Raw genomic sequence first — 23,544 nt, forward strand, 5'->3', positions numbered from 1 at the left:
CTGCGGGACGCCCATTGTCAGCACTTTAGCGCTCAACACAGTTTTAACATTCACCCACAAGCAATTCTCACCCCTTCGACCCAATAGAGCTGTAAAAGAGGTGCTTGTAGGAGGCTAAGAGGAGGAGCTGCAGCCCAGGAGGAATCTGCACAAAGCAGCTTCTGGAGCCCTGAATGTGTCACTTTTGTAAATTAGAGGGGCCTCCCACATTCTCTTTTGGCCCAGGACCCCACACATCCTAGAACTGGCCCTGGATGAGAAGTATGGGCATACATTTGAGAGGATTGAATGTTGACGGATAAATTACACATAAAACATGCTGACACCTTGGCTGCTAGGCTTGAAAGTAAGCACGCAGGACACTGTTTAGTAGAAAGGCAGCGGGTCTCTTTATTGGTGTTCACACATTTTCGGATTTCCTGATGAAAACGTTGACCTCCTCTGTCAGCTACCACAGATTGCCACCTGCGGTTTACCTCTGCAGTTCTTCAGTCGCAGACAGCTGCCTGAAGTGAATGTAGAGAGTGCCCTCTAGTGGTAATGCTTGGACAGAGCAGCGCAGGACACTGCCAGGAACTTCTCCCAGGCAGCGTGCACTGAAGGGGTGAAGGCGGCTCCCATCTTGCGGGCCAAGACGATCACCAGGCAGTTACCAAGGAGCTGAGGAGGGAAACAAATGGGGCTGTTAATGAGTTGTCACAGGCCAAAACCCCCTAGAATCAGCGCTTATATGCGCACAAGATTGTTAAGAAAGGCTCATCTGCCAAGTGGCACAAATGTTTCTCTGTACCAGATGTAGGGATGACAAGATTTTGAAAACCAAAAACCGTGACATTCTATAAACAATTCAAAAAACGACAATTTTGCATCGACCTAAAGGTACAGAATGACGCAATTGACAGCGCTCCGCTCACCACCCTGAAAATCACAGTGAGGATCTTAGGGGAATTAAATGCAACTTTAGTATCACCAGGGGCACAACTAGATCCGAACTTCAGGAGGTGGGGGCTAAGACTCCCAGCCAGGGCTGACTCGAGCACTGGATGAGGTTGTTACGATAGTCTTTTTTGGCGCTCTCCTCCCCTATAACCTCCTTCTCCATGAACTTGGACGATGGCTAGGGAAAATAAATTATTTATTTAATTTTTCCTTCTCATTGTCAGTCGAAATCTCCCCTCCCCACCCGGCCCCACCGCCGTACCTCTCTTACCTGTACCGACCGTGGCTGCTCACAGCCATTATATGAGGAAAAAGATCTATTGAAGTGTTGGAATGTGATACATCTCCCAAATTCCAGTAAGCAAAACAAGTTAACAGCTTTCTTGTAGATGCTTTAAGGGAGAATAGACTTCTCATCTGAGAACGTTTTAAAACTTTTAGGATCACATTTGCTAAAAAACTGCAGACCCTTATAGGGCATTCATGAAATATTCCAGTACTTTCATGGTGCACCAGGGAAGCCTGGCCTGTCCTACGAATAGATGTCATTTTTTTCTAAAGTCTTAAGTCAGAAATTACTTCCACTATAGGTCATCATTTTTGAGCCCCATATGCCAAGGAGGACATTCAATATATCAGTGCCAGGAATTTACCATGGATACTTCAGCCACAGTCATGGGTACCACTAAAAAGTCCCTCCTGTATTCAAAGGTCAGCATTTGGCTTTGACACCCCTAAAAAATGAGTACTGGAAATCTTATGACAAGTTATCCCAAATATCAGTTCCAACACTTTGCTATGGATCCACCCCATATGCTAAGAATTTGGGGCCAGACGTACAACCCTATTTTGCATGCGCAAACGGGTTTGCGACCCATTTGCACACGCAAAATCTAATAGGGCCATGTACAAGCCCTAATTAGCGAGTCACAATTGTTTTTGCAACTCACTAAATAGGGATTGCGAGTCGCTATTCGGTAGGGGTGTTCCAAGGGCGTCCCTTTTTAATAGCGAGTCAGAGGCCTATGTAACAATGTTTTGCGACCACAATTGCGGTTGCAAAACACTCGCAATTTACCGCCCTCTTCAAGAGGGTGGTAAATCACTCGCAAATGGGAAGGGTTCCCCAGGAGACCCCTTCCCCTTTGCGAATGCAGGGGAAAATATTTTTTAGGGGCAGGCAGCAGTCCAAGGGACCACTACCAGCCCATAAAAAATGAAATGAAAACATTTAATTTTTCTGTTTTTAAATGCATCCCATTTTCCTTCAAGGAAAACGGACTGCATTTAAAAAAATAAAACTGCTTTATTTAAAAACAGTCCAAGACAGGGAGTTCTGCTGAGCCCGGCAGGCCACCATACCTGGGAGGGCCAGCCATTCCTAATAGGGGTCACAAATTGCGAGTGCCTTATTAACATGCATGAGGCATGCAATTTGCTACTCCATTAGGAAACGCTGTCTCTCAGACACTGTTGTACATGCCATTTTGCGAATCGCAAATTGCGACTTACAATTCAGCGCAATTTGCGAGTCGCTAAATGAGATGGTCGGGCATCTGACCCTAAGTGTATGTCAGGGCCTACGGCCAGGTGTGATGGAACATGTTATGTGTCCCTGCTGCTGGGAATGACTGGGCTAGCGCCTTTTTTAGTTAGATAGTTCAAATACCCACAGTCAATGATGGTGTCTTAATAGAAGCATGTCAGGGCCTGCAGTTTGCCATAGGTAACCTTCCATCCTTATGCTTTTAGTGCCCATGCCCATAAGGCAAGAATAACCTCCATTATGCCAGACCAGCAGCACACTTGCAAGCACAACATGCATAAACTCACACACACATTCTAACCATATTTGTTGCACTCTTTAATACATTTGCACTCTGTCACACTCACACACAGACACACTGCCCCTCACACTTCTATTAGTCAATCTGCTTTTATTGTTTTAGTAAAGTACACTTCCTTAAAATAACTGTAAGGGCTTATATTTGGTTTTATGTGTGGATCAAGCGGTTACAATATTGAAAATGAAGGAATTAATGTTCTAACATGTAATATCACAGCATCCAACTGATCTTATGAAATGCTTGACTTCTTTGGCAACCATGGATTTTTATCAAGATACACTTTGAATTTTGGCTTTTTTGAGAACAACTTACAATGTAAACAAATAAAACCTACATGTTTCGTAATGAAACACTGTGGTGAATGAAAATCCACGAATGGCTGAAGGTGTCACACAATCCTCAGTCCAGCACCGTACCCCAAAGCGTCAGCCCTAGTCTACCTCCTTGTGCCATCCTACATTCTCAGTCCACTCTCCCTTCTTGCACCTGCCCCGCTGTTGCAGATGGAATTAGGTAGGCATCTAGCACTATGTAAAGAGCAGGTATTCTGTGGGCGCTTTTGTAGAAATATGTGTATATTTATGAGAGTTGTGTAATTTTTATATGTGCAGAGTAAGAGGTGTGCTCATGTAAGTGCTGAGTGATGGTGAAAATTGTGAGTGAGTGCAGCGTTGGTGCAAGTGTAGTGTGAACAATGTGTCAATGTGACTGTTGGTTGAGCTGCATGAATGCAATGTGAGAGGAGGACCCATGTGAGTGTTGGGTGAGAGGAGTGCATGCAGAGTGAGAGAAGTGAATGCAGGGTGGTGTGAGCGGTGTAAATGCAGAGTGAGCGATGTTCCTGTATGTGGTGCAGGGTGAACAGCAAGAATGAGGACTGGTAAGTGCATGGTGAGAGGAGTTAGTGCTGAGTGAATGGTGTGTCCCTAAGAGTTCTGGCAGAATATTGTCCCTGTGTGCAGGCAGGATGAAGAGAGTGCCTGTATGAATGCAGGCTGAGAGGTGTGCCCCTGTGAGTGCAGGGTGGGAGACGAAAACGCAGGGTAAGTGGTGTGGCTCCAGGGTGTGTGCTATGCTTGTTTGTGTGGTGTGAGTCCAGGGTGAGTGATGTGCCCAAATGAGTGAAGGGTGAGCTTAGTGAGTGACAGGAGTGCCTATGTGAGTTCACATTGAGCGATGTGACATTGTGAGAATAGGTGGTGAGTGGTGTGAGTGCAGTGTGATCACTATGAGTGCAGAGTGAGCAGTGTGTTCATGTGGCTGCAGGGTAAGTGGAGTGAGAACGGCATGAGTTCATGGCGAGGGACATGAGTGCAGTGTGGTCTCTGTGAGTGCAGGGTAAGTGGTGTGCTCGTGTGAGCGCAGGGCAAGAGGAGGAGATACTGTGTAAGAGCAGGGTAACATCATGAATTCAGTGTGATCACTGTGAGTGTAAGGTGAGTGGTGAAAGTGACAAGTGAGTGGAGTGTCATGTGCATGCAGGGTGAGGAGTGTGTTCATGTGAGTGCAGGGAAAGAGAAGGGGAATGGCGTGCGTGTTTGCTGAACAATGTGAGTGCAATGTGATCGCTGTAATTGCAGAGTGAGCGGTGAGAACGAAGAGTGAATTGTTTGCATGCAGGATGTATTCTCAGACACCTGGAGTAACTCAGCATTGTATTGACGACTGGTGTAGGGTTTTAGATATAAGTTAAACTATGGCATCAATCAGGGATGGAGGGTGGAAGAAATAAATAATGTGCAGATCCTGCAACGAACTTTCAGTATCCTGATTAGGGGTGCCAGCTGATCTGATTTCAGCTGGCACCACTGGTATTTCCCAACCAGTACAAAAATAAGCAAAATCACCTAAAGCTGGTATTTTTTTATCACTTATCTCTGCATACTTCAAACAGCAAATATAAATAGAAAGCACTTTTAAATGTGTTCTAGGGCTGCATTAATGATCTATAACTAATAATTAAAGGAAACAAAGACAGAAACGTCATATTATAAATGAATACATACCATTTAATTTACAACCCTATTTAGTGTCAAGGCGAGGCCTTTGCAGACTCAACAACAAATGGCCGGTATTTTTATTTTGGAAAGGTGGTAACCTAATTGTGAGGTTCCTTTTCACTAAATGCATTCTCCCACTGTCGCATTAACAGTAAAATACAAATGTAAGGAATAGGCGGAGTGGGGACCCAGGGGTTACTAGAACCCACAGCAACCCAGGCTGAGACACAATACGGGGCAGTGGTGTGGGAGAGGGGAATGGGCGGGAGGGTTACAGCTCTTTTAGCCCTATGGGCATTGCACGCCTGGTATCACCTCCTGGCAATAAAATTACTTTCTGTTAGGAGTTGCTAATTCTCCACTAGAAACATGAAAATATTCCTCCCCCTGTGTTCAGTTGACCCTCTCTGAAAACCAGGACATGTGCTAAATTTGCAGAAATTAGCTAGGACAGGTAGTGAAAACCCAAACCTTTCCTGGCAAATCCAGTACGCCTGCCCACCCAACCCTTGATGCGAGGTCTCAGCTGTGCTCAGTCTCCGGCCATCAGTCAAGGGCCGTTCTGTCTTTCTCGGGTCAGCTCCCCAGAGGGTTGTTCCCTCTCAGGACAGTCTTCAGAGGTGCGCCTCCTTTCTCTCCAGAGTGTTAGCCTTCAGAAAAGTGTTCTTTCGCTCTTAGTATCCTGCTAGATTTCTGTCTCCCTCCCCTTCTCTCTTTTCATCAATACTCAGTGAGGAATTCTCTCTTTTTTCCCCGGTGCCTATGCTCACAGGTTTTTGATGCTACATTGCTCCATCTCGCCAGAGCGCCATCGTTTCAATTGTGGACTTTAATTTGATAACAAAAAATAAATATCTGTTGGAGTTTGAAGCTCTGATTTGCTTCTGTTGAACCAAATAATCTGACAGCTGATAACAATGATGTGACTCAGAAATGCCCGCAATGGAAACGTGGCGTCCTGAGGATACTAGAGTGAAGCGGCCACGTGAGGTGTCTAGCTCCCTGAAGTCAGTCCTCTGAGGAGTGCTCCCTTCTCTGTTTATTTCTCGAACTGTCTCTGTCAGGGCTTTTTGCTCTCTGCTCTCGTTGGCTCAATCCCCAGGCTAGCATTTGTTACTCGGCAGTTTTTCCCTTAGTTTCATTGGACCTAGACATCCATCTAGAATCCTGGAAAGATGACGAAACCGCCATTGCCCTGGCCTGTGTGCACGTTGAAAGCCCATTAGTAAATGCATTGGGACTTAAAACCCTTTGGGCTTTATTTATGAAGGCCTTGCGCCACCGGTGCGTCACTTTTTCCCATGTTAAAAGTGACGCACCGGTGGCGCAAGGCCTTCATAAATAAGGCCCTTTGTTTTTAGGCCAGATCTTAGGTGTGCCTGCTAGGCTCGCCTCTCATATAAAGAGTTGCACTGTATTGTTTTTTTCTATTTTGAGATATAGCCGCCTGATGTGTGTATATCAACATACTCAAAAACGCACCCGTGCGCACCCTGACGCACGCACGCACGCACTCTCTCTGACAGACGTGAGGCTTCTCTTCCTCAGGTGTGCCAGTCCTCAGGATGGTGTTTTCCCCCTCAACCGTTTTCTCCTCACCTGGAAGTTCTGAGGGTCCACGTGGAGGGTGTCCGCGTGCAGCTCGCTCAGTTTGGCCAACGTGCCCTTGATGTCATCGAGGTGGTGGACGGCTCCTCCCAGGGCGGACAGGACCTTCTTGCCATGGGCGGCAACCTTGGCATTGCCAGCGATGGCTGATGCGGTGGAGAGATCCCCGAAGGTGCTGAAGTACCTCTGGGTCCAGGGGAAGACGACCAGCACCCTAAGGGAGCGGAGACAGGAGCGAGGCAACAGGCTGTTAATACTGCGGACATGCAACTTTCTCTTTATTTTTGAAAAATACACAATGAACTTCTGCTGAAAATACCCAATGCATTTAGGTCCCCAAACCGGCACTTTTTGTGAGCGTGTCTGACTCGACAGACATCTCCATGACCCTGGGAAATCACCTTGGATAGTTTACTAGAATATGTCTTCGGCTAGTAAGCTATGGGTTGAAAACATGTTAGGAAAATCTGATGAAGAGGCCATCTTAGGTATCCCAAGGCTGAGAGGACAGGGGGAGTATCAGGATATTGAGGTGTAGGTGTAAAGGAAGATGAAAGAGTGGAGATGGTGGGAGAAGGGAGATTACAATTGGCTGTAAATACCTGCCCAGGGTTTCTTGTCCGTCAGCCGCCACGTCCACCTGGGCCCACACGGAGGTGATGGCGGCCTTCTCTTCTGCTGTCCACTGGACCATCTTTGCTGGCGGTGCTGGGAGGTTTGTTGAGTCAGAGTCTGCTGCTGGAAGCTGCTGCTGCTGATGACTTCTGAGACCCCAGAGATTTATATGGCCGGCGGCCAAGACACACCCAGGGTGGGCCGTTCTGCTGAGTCACGCTGGGCCCTCTTATCTCCTCAGGGTGGCTCTCTAGCCCCCATCGCTCTGCCCTTTCTGACGTCGTCTTGTAAAAAAATTATGTTTTTATCACGTCCGCACGCCTGGTGTTCAATATACAACCTTTTAAGGAGACAATTCTGCGGGTCTGGGGGTAATAAAATCAATTTAGCTCGTACAATAAGAATATGGACTCCAGATAAGTCGATGTCACGAGACACCATGTACCAGTCCAAGACCTTCCTTTTGCAAATCATTGTTTTAAGTGCGTCACCCTAATTGGTTCAGTTGTGCTCCTTTCACAAAAGACGAACAGCACCTATATCCACATATTGTGATGCTATATGGAAACTTTCCCAGGCATTATAGATTACCAGTGTATAAAAGGCTCAAGGTTACATAATTTACCATTTACCAGACCAATCATACTATAGCTTAGTTTTCTCAGTGTAATCAGAGGTCTAACACACTTGGTGAAGGTATAACCATGCAACTCTCAGGTGGTAAATGGTGGCACGGCTATAACCATGGAGCTCTCAGGCTCTCAGCATGGCTGTACCCCACAGCTCTCAGGTTGTGAATGCTGGTAGGGGGTATAAACATGCTGCAGTCTGGGGGGAGGAGGTGTGCTGCAGCTCTGGTGGAGTGAATGGTTGTGGGGTATAACCACGCAGCACTCAGGTTGTGAATGCTGGGAGGGGGGTAGAAACATGCTGCGGTCAGGGGGGTGGAGGTGTGCTGCAGCTTTCAGGTGGTGAATGCTGTGGGGTATAACCCTGCAGCTCTCAGGTGGTGAATCCTGTGAGGTATACCCATGCAGCTCTCAGGTGGTAAATGCTGAAGGGGTATAAGCACGCAGCTCTCAGGTGGTGAATGCTGTGGGGTATAGCCCTGCAGCTCTCAGGTGGTGAATGCTGAAGGGGTATAAGCACGCAGCTCTCAGGTGGTGAATGCTGTGGGGTATAGCCCTGCAGCTCTCAGGTGGTGAATCCTGTGAGGTATACCCATGCAGCTCTCAGGTGGTAAATGCTGAAGGGGTATAAGCACGCAGGTCTCAGGTGGTGAATGCTGTGGGGTATAACCATACAGCTCTCAGGGGGTGAATGGTGGAGGGGTATAAGCACGCAGCTCTCAGGTGGTGAATGCTGTGGGGTATAACCATACAGCTCTCAGGGGGTGAATGGTGGAGGGGTATAGCCATGCAGCTCTCAATGTTGGAGGGGTATAGACATGCAGTTCTCAGGTGGTGAATGCTGGAGGGGTATAAGCACGCAGCTCTCAGGTGGTGAATGCTGTGGGGTATAACCATGCAGCTCTCAGGTGGTGAATGCTGGAGGGGTATAGCCTTGCAGCTCTCAGGTGGTGAAAGCTGGAGGGGTATAGCCTTGCAGCTCTCAGGTGGTGAAAGCTGGAGGGGTATAACCATGCAGGTGGTGAATGCTAGAGGGGTATAACCATGCACCTCTCAGGTGGTGAATGCTGGAGGGGTATAGCCTTGCAGCTCTCAGGGGTGAATGCTGGAGGGGTATAACCATGCAGCTCTCAGGTGGCAAATGCTGGAGTGGTATAGCCTTGCAGTTCTCAGGGGGTGAATGCTTGAGGGGTATAACCATGCAGCTCTCAGGTGGTGAATGCTGGAGGAGTATAACCATGCAGCTCTCAGGTGGTGAATGCTGGAGGGGTATAACCATGCAGCTCTCAGGGGGTGAATGATGTGGGGGTATAGCCATGCAGCTCTCTGGTGGGGAATGCTGTGGGGGTATAGCCATGCAGCTCTCGGGGGGTGAATGCTGTGGGGGTATAACCATGCAGCTCTCTGGTGGGGAATACTGTGGGGGTATAGCCATGCAGCTCTCGGGGGGTGAATGCTGTGGGGGTATAACCATGCAGCTCTCAGGTGGTGAATGCTGTGGGGGTATAGCCATGCCGCTCTCGGGGGGTGAATGCTGTGGGGGTATAGCCATGCAGCTCTCGGGGGGTGAATGCTGGAGGAGTATAACCATGCAGCTCTCAGGGGGTGAATGCTGTGGGGGTATAGCCATGCAGCTCTCGGGGGGTGAATGCTGTGGGGGTATAACCATGCAGCTCTCAGGTGGTGAATTCTGGAGGGGTATAGCCTTGCAGCTCTCGGGGGGTGAATGCTGGAGGGGTATAACCATGCAGCTCTCAGGTGGTGAATGCTTGAGGGTATAGCCTTGCAGCGTTCAGGGGGTGAATGCTGGAGTGGTATAGCCTTGCAGTTCTCAGGGGGTGAATGCTTGAGGGGTATAACCATGCAGCTCTCAGGTGGTGAATGCTGGAGGAGTATAACCATGCAGCTCTCAGGTGGTGAATGCTGGAGGGGTATAGCCATGCAGCTCTCAGGGGTGAATGCTGTGAGGTATAACCATGCAGCTCTCAGGTGGTGAGTGCTGGGGGGTATAGCCATGCAGCTCTCAGGTGGTGAATGCTGGAGGGGTATAGCCTTGCAGCTCTCAGGGGGTGAATGCTGGAGGGGTATAACCATGCAGCTCTCAGGTGGTGAATGCTTGAGGTATATAAACCTGCAGCTCTCAGGTGGTGAATGCTGGAGGGGTATAGCCTTGCAGCTCTCAGGGGGTGAATGCTTGAGGGGTATAACCATGCAGCTCTCAGGTGGTGAATGCTGGAGGGGTATAGCCTTGCAGTTCTCAGGGGGTGAATGCTGGAGGGGTATAACCATGCAGCTCTCAGTTGGTGAATTCTGGAGGGGTATAACCATGTAGCGCTCAGGTGGTGAATGCTGGAGGGGTATAGCCCTGCAGCTCTCAGGTGGTGAATCCTGTGAGGTATACCATGCAGCTCTCAGGTGGTAAATGCTGAAGGGGTATAAGCACGCAGCTCTCAGGTAGTGAATGCTGTGGGGTATAACCATGCACCTCTCAGGTGGTGAATGATGGAGAGGTATAGCCATGCAGCTCTCAATGCTGGAGGGGTATAGCCTTGCAGCTCTCAGGTGGGGAATGCTGTGGGGTATAACCATACAGCTCTCAGGGGGTGAATGCTGGAGAGGTATAGCCATGCAGCTCTCAAGTGGGGAATGTGGGAGGGGTATAAGCACGCAGCTCTCAGGTGGTGAATGCTGTGGGGTATAACCATACAGCTCTCAGGGGGTGAATGGTGGAGGGGTATAGCCATGCAGCTCTCAAGTCGGGAATGTTGGAGGGGTATAAGCACGCAGCTCTCAGGTTGTGAATGCTGGGAGTGGGTATACACGTGCTGCAGTCAGGGAGGTGGGGGGTGCTGCAGCTCTCAGGTGGTGAATGCTGGAGGAGTGTAACCATGCACCTCTCAGGTGGTGAATGCTGCAGGGTATAACCATGGAGCTCTCAGGTGGTAAATGCTGTGGGGGTATAACCATGAACCTCTCAGGTGGTGAATGCTGGAGGAGTATAGCCCTGCAGCTCTCAGGTGGTGAATGCTGGAGGGGTATAGCCTTGCAGCGATCAGGTGGTGAAAGCTGGAGGGGTATAACCATGCAGCTCTCAGGTGGTGAATGCTGGAGGGGTATAGCCTTGCAGCTCTCAGGTGGTGAAAGCTGGAGGGGTATAGCCTTGCAGCTCTCAGGTGGTGAAAGCTGGAGGGGTATAACCATGCAGGTGGTGAATGCTAGAGGGGTATAACCATGCACCTCTCAGGTGGTGAATGCTGGAGGGGTATAGCCTTGCAGCTCTCAGGGGTGAATGCTGGAGGGGTATAACCATGCAGCTCTCAGGTGGCAAATGCTGGAGTGGTATAGCCTTGCAGTTCTCAGGGGGTGAATGCTTGAGGGGTATAACCATGCAGCTCTCAGGTGGTGAATGCTGGAGGAGTATAACCATGCAGCTCTCAGGTGGTGAATGCTGGAGGGGTATAACCATGCAGCTCTCAGGGGGTGAATGCTGTGGGGGTATAGCCATGCAGCTCTCTGGTGGGGAATGCTGTGGGGGTATAGCCATGCAGCTCTCGGGGGTGAATGCTGTGGGGGTATAACCATGCAGCTCTCTGGTGGGGAATGCTGTGGGGGTATAGCCATGCAGCTCTCGGGGGGTGAATGCTGTGGGGATATAACCATGCAGCTCTCAGGTGGTGAATGCTGTGGGGGTATAGCCATGCAGCTCTCGGGGGGTGAATGCTGTGGGGGTATAGCCATGCAGCTCTCGGGGGGTGAATGCTGGAGCAGTATAACCATGCAGCTCTCAGGGGGTGAATGCTGTGGGGGTATAGCCATGCAGCTCTCGGGGGGTGAATGCTGTGGGGGTATAACCATGCAGCTCTCAGGTGGTGAATGCTGGAGGGGTATAGCCTTGCAGCTCTCGGGGGGTGAATGCTGGAGGGGTATAACCATGCAGCTCTCAGGTGGTGAATGCTTGAGGGGTATAGCCTTGCAGCGTTCAGGGGGTGAATGCTGGAGTGGTATAGCCTTGCAGTTCTCAGGGGGTGAATGCTTGAGGGGTATAACCATGCAGCTCTCAGGTGGTGCATGCTGGAGGAGTATAACCATGCAGCTCTCAGGTGGTGAATGCTGGAGGGGTATAGCCATGCAGCTCTCAGGGGTGAATGCTGTGAGGTATAACCATGCAGCTCTCAGGTGGTGAGTGCTGGGGGGTATAGCCATGCAGCTCTCAGGTGGTGAATGCTGGAGGGGTATAGCCATGCAGCTCTCAGGGGGTGAATGCTGGAGGGGTATAACCATGCAGCTCTCAGGTGGTGAATGCTTGAGGTATATAAACCTGCAGCTCTCAGGGGGTGAATGCTGGAGGGTATAGCCTTGCAGCTCTCAGGGGGTGAATGCTTGAGGGGTATAACCATGCAGCTCTCAGGTGGTGAATGCTGGAGGGGTATAGCCTTGCAGTTCTCAGGGGGTGAATGCTGGAGGGGTATAACCATGCAGCTCTCAGGTGGTGAATGCTGGAGGGGTATAACCATGCAGCGCTCAGGTGGTGAATGCTGGAGGGGTATAGCCCTGCAGCTCTCAGGTGGTGAATCCTGTGAGGTATACCATGCAGCTCTCAGGTGGTAAATGCTGAAGGGGTATAAGCACGCAGCTCTCAGGTAGTGAATGCTGTGGGGTATAACCATGCACCTCTCAGGTGGTGAATGCTGGAGAGGTATAGCCATGCAGCTCTCAATGCTGGAGGGGTATAGCCTTGCAGCTCTCAGGTGGTGAATGCTGTGGGGTATAACCATACAGCTCTCAGGGGGTGAATGCTGGAGAGGTATAGCCATGCAGCTCTCAAGTGGGGAATGTGGGAGGGGTATAAGCACGCAGCTCTCAGGTGGTGAATGCTCAAGGGGTATAACCATACAGCTCTCAGGGGGTGAATGGTGGAGGGGTATAGCCATGCAGCTCTCAAGTCGGGAATGTTGGAGGGGTATAAGCACGCAGCTCTCAGGTTGTGAATGCTGGGAGTGGGTATACACGTGCTGCAGTCAGGGAGGTGGGGGGTGCTGCAGCTCTCAGGTGGTGAATGCTGGAGGAGTGTAACCATGCACCTCTCAGGTGGTGAATGCTGCAGGGTATAACCATGAACCTCTCAGGTGGTGAATGCTGGAGGGGTATAACCATGCAGCTCTCAGGTTGTGAATGCTGGAGGGGTATAACCATGGAGCTCTCAGGTGGTAAATGCTGTGGGGGTATAACCATGAACCTCTCAGGTGGTGAATGCTGGAGGGGTAAAACCATGCAGCTCTCAGGTTGTGAATGCTGGAGGGGTATAGCCTTGCAGCTCTCAGGTGGTGAAAGCTGGAGGGGTATAGCCTTGCAGCTCTCAGGTGGTGAAAGCTGGAGGGGTATAACCATGCAGGTGGTGAATGCTAGAGGGGTATAACCATGCAGCTCTCAGGTGGTGAATGCTTGAGGGGTATAACCATGCACCTCCCAGGTGGTGAATGCTGGAGGGTATAGCCTTGCAGCTCTCAGGGGGTGAATGCTGGAGTGGTATAACCATGCAGCTCTCAGGTGGCAAATGCTGGAGGGTATAGCCTTGCAGCTCTCAGGTGGCAAATGCTGGAGGAGTGAACCATGGAGCTCTCAGGTGGTGAATGCTGTGGGGGTATAGCCATGCAGCTCTCAGGTGGTGAATGCTGGAGGGGTATAGCCTTGCAGCTCTCAGGGGGTGAATGCTGGAGGGGTATAACCATGCAGCTCTCAGGTGGTGAATGCTGTGGGGGTATAGCCATGCAGCTCTCGGGGGGTGAATGCTGTGGGGGTATAGCCATGCAGCTCTCGGGGGGTGAATGCTGGAGCAGTATAACCATGCAGCTCTCAGGGGGTGAATGCTGTGGGGGTATAGCCATGCAGCTCTCGGGGGGTGAATGCTGTGGGGGTATAACCATGCAGCTCTCAGGTGGTGAATGCTGGAGGGGTATAGCCTTGCAGCTCTCGGGGGGTGAATGCTGGAGGGGTATAACCATGCAGCTCTCAGGTGGTGAATGCTTGAGGGGTATAGCCTTGCAGCGTTCAGGGGGTGAATGCTGGAGTGGTATAGCCTTGCAGTTCTCAGGGGGTGAATGCTTGAGGGGTATAACCATGCAGCTCTCAGGTGGTGCATGCTGGAGGAGTATAACCATGCAGCTCTCAGGTGGTGAATGCTGGAGGGGTATAGCCATGCAGCTCTCAGGGGTGAATGCTGTGAGGTATAACCATGCAGCTCTCAGGTGGTGAGTGCTGGGGGGTATAGCCATGCAGCTCTCAGGTGGTGAATGCTGGAGGGGTATAGCCTTGCAGCTCTCAGGGGGTGAATGCTGGAGGGGTATAACCATGCAGCTCTCAGGTGGTGAATGCTTGAGGTATATAAACCTGCAGCTCTCAGGGGGTGAATGCTGGAGGGTATAGCCTTGCAGCTCTCAGGGGGTGAATGCTTGAGGGGTATAACCATGCAGCTCTCAGGTGGTGAATGCTGGAGGGGTATAGCCTTGCAGTTCTCAGGGGGTTAATGCTGGAGGGGTATAACCATGCAGCTCTCAGGTGGTGAATGCTGGAGGAGTATAACCATGCAGCGCTCAGGTGGTGAATGCTGGAGGGGTATAGCCCTGCAGCTCTCAGGTGGTGAATCCTGTGAGGTATACCATGCAGCTCTCAGGTGGTAAATGCTGAAGGGGTATAAGCACGCAGCTCTCAGGTAGTGAATGCTGTGGGGTATAACCATGCACCTCTCAGGTGGTGAATGCTGGAGAGGTATAGCCATGCAGCTCTCAATGCTGGAGGGGTATAGCCTTGCAGCTCTCAGGTGGTGAATGCTGTGGGGTATAACCATACAGCTCTCAGGGGGTGAATGCTGGAGAGGTATAGCCATGCAGCTCTCAAGTGGGGAATGTGGGAGGGGTATAAGCACGCAGCTCTCAGGTGGTGAATGCTCAAGGGGTATAACCATACAGCTCTCAGGGGGTGAATGGTGGAGGGGTATAGCCATGCAGCTCTCAAGTCGGGAATGTTGGAGGGGTATAAGCACGCAGCTCTCAGGTTGTGAATGCTGGGAGTGGGTATACACGTGCTGCAGTCAGGGAGGTGGGGGGTGCTGCAGCTCTCAGGTGGTGAATGCTGGAGGAGTGTAACCATGCACCTCTCAGGTGGTGAATGCTGCAGGGTATAACCATGAACCTCTCAGGTGGTGAATGCTGGAGGGGTATAACCATGCAGCTCTCAGGTTGTGAATGCTGGAGGGGTATAACCATGGAGCTCTCAGGTGGTAAATGCTGTGGGGGTATAACCATGAACCTCTCAGGTGGTGAATGCTGGAGGGGTAAAACCATGCAGCTCTCAGGTTGTGAATGCTGGAGGGGTATAGCCTTGCAGCTCTCAGGTGGTGAAAGCTGGAGGGGTATAGCCTTGCAGCTCTCAGGTGGTGAAAGCTGGAGGGGTATAACCATGCAGGTGGTGAATGCTAGAGGGGTATAACCATGCAGCTCTCAGGTGGTGAATGCTTGAGGGGTATAACCATGCACCTCTCAGGTGGTAAATGCTGGAGGGTATAGCCTTGCAGCTCTCAGGGGGTGAATGCTGGAGTGGTATAACCATGCAGCTCTCAGGTGGCAAATGCTGGAGGGTATAGCCTTGCAGCTCTCAGGTGGCAAATGCTGGAGGAGTGAACCATGGAGCTCTCAGGTGGTGAATGCTGTGGGGGTATAGCCATGCAGCTCTCAGGTGGTGAATGCTGGAGGGGTATAGCCTTGCAGCTCTCAGGGGGTGAATGCTGGAGGGGTATAACCATGCAGCTCTCAGGTGGTGAATGCTTGAGGGGTATAGCCCTGCAGCTTTCAGGGGTGAATGCTGGAGGGGTATAACCATGCAGCTCTCAGGTGGTGAATGCTGGAGTGGTATAGCCTTGCAGTTCTCAGGGGTGAATGCTTGAGGGGTATAACCATGCAGCTCTCAGGTGGTGAATGCTGGAGGGGTATAACCATGCAGCGCTCAGGTGGTGAATGCTTGAGGGGTATAGCCTTGCAGCTCTCAGGGGGTGAATGCTGGAGGGGTATAACCATGCAGCTCTCAGGTGGTGAATGCTTGAGGTATATAAACCTGCAGCTCTCAGGTGGTGAATGCTGGAGGGGTATAGCCTTGCAGTTCCGGGGGTGAATGCTGGAGGGGTATAGCCTTGCAGCTCTCAGGGGGTGAATGCTGGAGGGGTATAACCATGCAGCTCTCAGGTGGTGAAAGCTGGAGGGGTATAACCATGCAGCGCTCAGGTGGTGATTGCTGGAGGGGTATAGCCTTGCAGCTCTCAGGGGGTGAATGCTGGAGGGGTATAACCATGCAGCTCTCAGGTGGTGAATGCTGGAGGAGTATAGCCTTGCAGCTCTCAGGGGGTGAATGGAGGGGTATAACCTTGCAGCTCTCAGGTGGTGAATGCTGGAGGGGTATAGCCTTGCAGCTCTCAGGGGGTGAATGGTGGAGGGGTATAGCCATGCACCTCTCAGGTGGTGAATGCTGGAGGGGTATAACCATGCAGCTCTCAGGTGGTGAATGCTGGAGGGGTATAACCATGCAGCTCTCAGGTGGTGAATGCTGGAGGGGTATAGCCTTGCAGCTCTCAGGGGGTGAATGGAGGGGTATAACCATGCAGCTCTCAGGTGGTGAATGCTGGAGGGGTATAGCCTTGCAGCTCTCAGGGGGTGAATGGTGGAGGGGTATAGCCATGCACCTCTCAGGTGGTGAATGCTGGAGGGGTATAACCTTGCAGCTCTGAGGTTGTGAATGCTGGAGGGGTATAGCCTTGCAGTTCTCAGGGGATGAATGCTGGAGGGGTATAGCCTTGCAGTTCTCAGGGGGTGAATGCTGGAGGGGTATAACCATGCAGCTCTCAGGTGGTGAATGCTGGAGGGGTATAACCATGCAGCTCTCAGGTGGTGAATGCTGGAGGGGTATAACCACGCAGCTCTCAGGTTGTGAATGCTGGCAGGGCGGAATAAACATGCTGCGGTCAGAGGGGTGGGGTGTGCTGCATCTCAGGTGGCGAATGCTGGAGGAGTGTAACCATACAGCTCTCAGGTATTCCGCAAAATAAGTGAAAAACACTCTTGTACTGGTTGTACTCATCTTGCTGAAAATAATATTAAAAGAAAATCAACCTGAAAATTGTTTTCTACCTTTTTATTACTCATTTGTGTCCCCCTTGATAGTTTTAAAACACACTATTTGAACAGAAATTTGAGAAGTTTTCATATTTTTTGAAGAAATTCGCAGAACTACAGCCCTGTGTTTCTTCACACTGATAGTTCGAATGTATAAGTGCTGGTGAAAGGCTTCATGGTGGTGCACATTTCATTAGAAACCTGCTCAAGTGTTACATACTACTACTACTACTACTACTACTACTACTACTACTACTACTACTACTACTACTGCTGCTGCTACTACTACTACTAGTTCTACTACTACTAGTAATAATAATATAATGTCACTGTGCCAGCCTGCCAGTTGTACTGCTTGAATATGCAAGTGCTCAGTTCCATATGGAGGCTCTCAGAACTGATCGCTAGCCTTTGAGGAGGCGAGCTCTCTCAGGGGCCTGCTCATTCTGCCAGTGGGCTTCTCACTGTAATAGCTGATTGCTCAGGATGCCAGGGCTGTTGCCCTACCCATCCCACCAAAACTGATGCGGTTACTTGACTCCTTAGGTTAATAACACACAGCCTCAGGCACCTGATGGCAGAATTGTCCATCAGGGTAGGGATGCTGCCAAAATGGGAGTGCCTACATCACCCAAATAAGTAAAATACCTTTGCAATGCCAGTTTAAACACTGCCCACCAGTATGTAAAACGCCATTTTCATGCCAATCTGAGCATTTAGCGAGTATTTGAAGCAGCATGTTCATGCCAGTCTTCACATTGCCCACTATGTGGAGCACCAGTTTGATTATGGTGCCCACATTGACCCAATATTTAAGCAACACTTTCATGCCGCTGTTCACCTAGATCTCGGTATATAATGCACACATTTTAGTGCCACTACAATCATAGCCCCATTACGTGAAATAATATCGCCTTCTTATTTTCACACGAGCCCAGAAGGAAGTGCCACTACCCTTCCACAGTACATACTGTGTGCAGTACACTCAGCAGCACTGCTACCTCGTTGTTTGCTTTGCCTCAATATGTCAAGAACAGTTTCCATGCCAGTATTCACATAGCAGAGCCTCACTTTGATGTCAGTATTCACATAGCAGAGCCTCGCTTTGATGCCAGTATTCACATAGCCTCGCTTTGATGCCAGTATTCACATAGCCTCGCTTTGATGCCAGTATTCACATAGCAGAGCCTCGCTTTGATGCCAGTATTCACATAGCAGAGCCTCGCTTTGATACCAGTATTCACATAGCAGAGCCTCGCTTTGATACCATTATTCACATAGCAGAGCCTCGCTCTGATGCCATTATTCACATAGCAGAGCCTAGCTTTGATGCCAGTATTCACATAGCAGAGCCTCGCTTTGATGCCAGTATTCACATAGCAGAGCCTCGATGCCAGTATTCACATAGCAGAGCCTCGCTTTGATGCCAGTATTCACATAGCAGAGCCTCGCTTTGATGCCAGTACTCACAACTTGCCCGGTATGTCAATCAATACTGCTGTTCCAGTATCTACGTTGCCTCCTGTATGCAAAACAATTATTGTACCTGTTTTGCCCACGCCACGGCCTTCCAACCACTACCTCCCACCTGCCCGTGCCACCACCCTATGCTCTTATACTTGGTGGATAATTGCATAACGCATAATGATGGAAGCCCCCACCCCCTTGCTTAATCCCTCACTTCTCACAGATATGAATTGGTCTTAGGATACATGCCTCCCCAGACCGGTTGAGTGGAGGGCCCCTCTGCACTGCTAGGAGGCCTGCTTTATGACCCTAGTTGTGGAGCTCTCTTAGTAAAGATACAACATGGACGCAGCAAAACACGAATAGGTTGCAAGTCTGTGCATGTGCAGTAGAATAAGCTGTACTGTTGGACAAGGTCCTTGCTCTTCCAGGTATCCACTGGATTCTTCAGGGCAAAACGACTTTTTAGTGGCGCACCTACTTATATCGTTCACCCTTGACCGGACATTCAGCGTAGAACTTTACACGAGGTCTCCAATCGTTCCCAGTCAGATATGAGTAGCTCTTCCAATCCTGGTTAGTCTTTGTATTCTGCTACCTGCAGGTTTACTTCCTTAGTCTACATAGAAGACTACATGCTCTCTGGAATGTGAGATCTCTGGCCTACCGCCTAGTAGTCTCTGTACTCCCTTTGCCAGTGCCTGGAAAAGATGCATAAGGCATTGAGCCAAGCCAGCGAATGGTATGGCTGGTTCCACTAGCAAGTGACTGGGCCTACTGGGGTCTTCACAGGAGTGATTGGGGATGCTGTTAGACTGACATTTGAGATGGAGTTGGTGCTCTTACCACCAGAGAGGACCACACAAATGTCTGTGGTGATACTACATCTGGAAGGTGTATTGTAGAGTGAGTGTGGTGCTCTTACGGTGTGACTGGGCAGCTCTTGAGAGTGACAGCGGTGCTCTGTAGAGGACAAGAGGTTCTCCTCTGATTGGGAATGTTCTCTAGAAAAAAAGACCTGCAGTGCTTATGAGCATAGAAAGTCGGTCTTGTGAATATCATTGGTGGGGTTCTTGTGTTTAAGTGGGTTGGACGATGATGGGCCTGAGGGCAGTTTGCTGCCTGACATTATCATCATTAAGTTGTTGTTAATGGCAGGCAAAGGGATTCTTTATTAAACAAATTGTTTGTTATTTTTCCTTGCCTGCTTAATGAATAACTTCTGTTTTGAATCTTTGTCAAGAATTGTAGAACTGTGCGAAGGTTATTTCAAACTCTGAGTATTATACACAATAAAGTACCCCATCAGGAAATATTCCAGTCAATGAACAGACTCCATGACCAGACTTGGGCCAAGATTTTCATAGACTTGGGGGCATATTCATAAGAAAATGTTGGAGCGCGGAGTGCGGAGCTGCGCCAAGTTTGGCAGCGCCGTACTCCGACATTTTCAAAACACTGGGATGCGCTGTGTTCACAAGAATATGGTGCCCCCCTGTGATCCCATAGCACTGGTGCAGAAAATGCTGCCTAGCGCCAGCGCAGACACCCTCCCGCCATGTGGCAAGGGTGCCTGCGCTGCAGGGACGGTTATTTATGTGCAGGAAGGGAAACCTTCCTGCACATTCCTGCACATAAGCAGGCAATAATGGAGATTTGCACCTTCATACATGGAAAGGGCAAAAAAAGAGGAGAAATGAATAGGTTCTCATTGCAGTGACATTCTAATGCTTGGCATTCGATAGCGTTGGTTTTTGGCCCGTCCTCTGCCTTGTAAATCTGGGTCAGCATCAAAAAGGAATGGGTGTTGCGGTGGAAAGCCCACAGCAACACCCTTTCCATGTCCCCTTTGCCGCAGAGGACTGCGGCGGAAAGAGGCATATTTACAAGGTGGCGTTAGGCCTTGCAAAGTGGCTTCGTGCCACCTTGTAAACAGCCGCAGTCCGTACTGGTAAGAGCAGTGGGGCAGTAGGCCGAGTTGGGGGTTGGGGGGATTCGACAGAGGACGACGAGGGAAAATGAAATATTAAATTTTTCCTCACAGTCGTCTGTCGAAACCGCCCCACCGCTCTTACCTGCTCGGGCCACGCTGCTTGTAATTATGGAAAATAGTCCTTTCCCATCAGAGCGTCACATGTTGAGGGCTTGTAATTGCGGCCCATAATATTCACATTTATGGGAACTTTGGGCCATATGTATCAAGCAAATTAGCATTCGCAAAGGCCGAAATTCGCATGCGAATGCTAATTTGCTAAATGGTATGTATGAAACATTTTGGCAGCAAAATAAGGAATTGCAAAATTTGCTATTCCTTATTTTGCGATTGCACTTAAGGAATCGCAAATTGTGCGATTCCTTAAATGCAATGTATCAAAGGAAAATTATTTCAAAAATGCCCATAAGGATTCGCAAATTACCACCAATTTCCAGTTGCAATTTATTTAAAATCCAAAGGTGCCATATGACGCTAATACATGCCCTTAGGGCATGTATGTGCGCCATATGCCCACACATGTCATTTTCAGGGGTGCAGTAGGGTGTTCTTGTGACACCTCTGCACCCTTGAAAATATTCCTAAATTGCGATTAGCAAAGAAATGAATGGGAAATTTGCGATTAGCAATTTGCTAATCGCAATTTAGGAATGTTAAGGAATCGCTAAAAAGAAGCGATTTCCTACATACATAACATTTTGCGATATCTAAATAGCGATTCCTTAAAAATCGCTATTTAGAAATCGCAAATGGTCATGATGATACATATGGCCCTTTATTCTGTATACGAGCCCTCATGGAGCAGCCCAGTTTTGGGAGACGTGGGAGAACTTTTTGAGGTTTATAGTCAGGGCCACCGGAATTCTGCGGAAAAGATGGGGAACATTATGCTTCTGGATAGACTGCATTATGCTTCTGGATAGACTACATTATGTAGCAAGGAAAGGCACTTAATGCAACATTAGTAGGCACATAGTGCTGCAATGTTATCTCGCTGTTTTGTCAAATTCGGTGTATGTTTCTGATATGAGTCTCGTGAGTAGCAGAGACACCTAATTTGGAATTCTATTGCTGCTCTTTGCTATTTTGAAGGGGTTTGGGGCCAACCACGCAGGTTACAAGAGCCCCGAGGACAGAATCCATCTTGCAGAGGCGCTTTCTCTTATCTTGTCTGGCAGGAGGCCAGCGTGCGCAACCCTATCACTTCATCAGCGGCCAACACCCACCTCAGCCCCTCCACCCGATGACATAGCTTATTCTACATGCACTTTCCATAAGGGAGCGGGGTCAATGACCTGGGGTTCTCAAAAAGATACAGAGTTTAAGGGCATGAAAAGGGCCAAGGAGCTAAAGGTTCCACGGTGCAGATAAGCTGCAGAAAGGGAGATGTTATGAGTGAAGCGCGGCTGTGTTTAATTTGGGCAGGTGTTTGCAGGAAGGTGGGAAAAAAGGGGACAGACAATGAGAAAAACAACAAAGATAAACTTGGGGCCCCTGCACATTAAAAAAAAACGAATTAAGCACTTTGACATGGACTTAGAGCATTGAGAAGGATGTAGCAGTCACTCAGAGCAGCAGTACATAGGCAGCAATGGGTGTCCGCGGGGAGGGGGGGGGACTTGCCCCCCCTGAATCGCCAGTGCGTCTGGTGTGGGCCCAGTCAGGGCCAGGCCTAGTCCATCATGCTTTTGAAATGGTGCCATTGTTCCAGGTGGCAGGCCCCTCCATTGGGTGGGAAGAGTGCAAGGCAGAGGGGAGAAGGGTGCAAGGCAGAGGGGAGAAGGGTGCAAGGCAGAGAGGAGAAGGGTGTAAGGCAGAGAGGAGAAGGGTGCACGGCAGAGGGGAGAAGGGTGCAAGGCAGAGGGAAGAAGGGTGGAAGGTAGAGAAGGGTGGAAGGTGGAGGGGGAGAAGGGTGCAAGGCAGAGGAGAGCAGGTTGCAAGGCAGAGGGGAGAATGGTGTGGGGAGAATGGTGCAAGGCAGAGGGGAGAATGGTGCAAGGCAGAGGGGAGACTGGTGCAAGGTAGAAAAGGGCGCAACGCAGAGAGGAGAAGGGTGCAAGGCAGAGGGGAGAAGGGTGCAAGGCAGAGAGGAGAAGGGTTCAGGGCAGAGAGGAGAAGGGTGCAAGACAGAGGAGAGAAGGGTGCAAGGCAGAGGGGAGAAGGGTGCAAGGCAGAGGGGAGAAGGGTGCAAGGCAGAGGGGAGAAGGGTGCAAGGCAGAGAGGAGAAGGGTGCAAGGCAGAGGGGGAGAAGGGTGCAAGGCAGAGTGGGAGAAGGCTGCAAGGCAGAGGGGAGAAGGGTGCAAGGCAGAGGGGAGAAGGGTGCAAGGGGGAGGGCGAGAAGGGTGCAAGGCAGACGGGTGCAAGGCAGAGAGGAGAATGGTGCAAGGCCGAGGGGAGAAGGGTGCAAGGCAGAGGGGAAAATGGTGCAAGGCAGGCGGGGGAATGGAGCAAGGCAGAGGGGGGCAGAGGGGAGAATGGTGCAAGGCAGAGGGGAGAAGGGTGCAAGGCAAAGGGGAGAATGGTGCAAGGCAGAGGGGGGAATGGTGCAAGGCAGAGGGGAGACTGGTGCAAGGTAGAAAATGGTGCAAGGCGGAGGTGGAGAAGGGTACAAGGGGGAGGGGGAGAAGGGTGCAAGGGGGAGGCCGAGAAGGGTGCAAGGGGGAGGGTGAGAAGGGTGTAAGGCTGAGGGGAGAAGGTGGCAAGGGGGAGGGGAGGGGGACAAGGGTACAAGGTAGAGAAGGGTGTAAGGCAAAGGGGGATATGGGTTCAAGGTGGAGAAGGGTGCAAGGCGGAGGGTGAACAGGTGCAAGGCGGAGAAGGGTGCAAGGTAGAAGGAGAGAAGGGTGCAAGGAGGAGGGGCCAAGCGTGCAAGGAAGAGGGTAGAAGGGTGCAAGGCAGAGGGAAGAAGGGTGCAAGGCAGAGGGGAGAAGGGTGCAAGGCAGAGGGGAGAAAGGTGCAAGGCAGAGGGGAGAATGGTGCAAGGTAGAGAAGGGTGCAAGGTGGAGGAGAGAAGGTTGCAAGGCAGAGCAGAGAATGGTGCAACGGGGAAAAGGGAGAAGGGTGCAAGGCGGAGGGGAGAAGGGTGCAAGGCACAGGGGGGAAGGGTGCAATGGGGAGGGGCGAAGGGTGCAACGGGGAGGGGAAGAAGGGTGCAAGGCAGAGGGGAGAAGGGTGCAATGCAGAGAAGAGAAGGGTGCAAGGTAGAGAAGGGTGCAAGGCGGAGGAGGAGAAGGGTGCAAGGCAGGGGGGAGAAGGGTGCAAAGCACAGGGGAGATGGGTGGAAGGGGA

The 23,544-nt window shown here is 50.4% G+C and overlaps 1 protein-coding gene across 1 annotated transcript; it reads right to left on the reverse strand.

The window, feature by feature from the left end:
- Positions 1-365: 365 nt before the first annotated feature.
- On the reverse strand, positions 366-7,158 carry LOC147703563 (hemoglobin subunit beta-3-like). Its single transcript, XM_086928933.1, has 3 exons — positions 6,997-7,158; positions 6,386-6,608; positions 366-660 (listed from the first exon to the last, which is right to left on the reverse strand). The coding sequence occupies exons 1-3, from the start codon at positions 7,086-7,088 to the stop codon at positions 532-534; spliced, it is 444 nt and encodes a 147-aa protein (XP_086785059.1). The 5' UTR covers positions 7,089-7,158; the 3' UTR covers positions 366-531.
- Positions 7,159-23,544: the final 16,386 nt, after the last annotated feature.

The sequence above is a fragment of the Lissotriton vulgaris genome, chromosome 7 (assembly GCF_964263255.1).
Source record: "Lissotriton vulgaris chromosome 7, aLisVul1.2, whole genome shotgun sequence".
Taxonomy (NCBI): Eukaryota; Metazoa; Chordata; class Amphibia; order Caudata; family Salamandridae; genus Lissotriton; species Lissotriton vulgaris.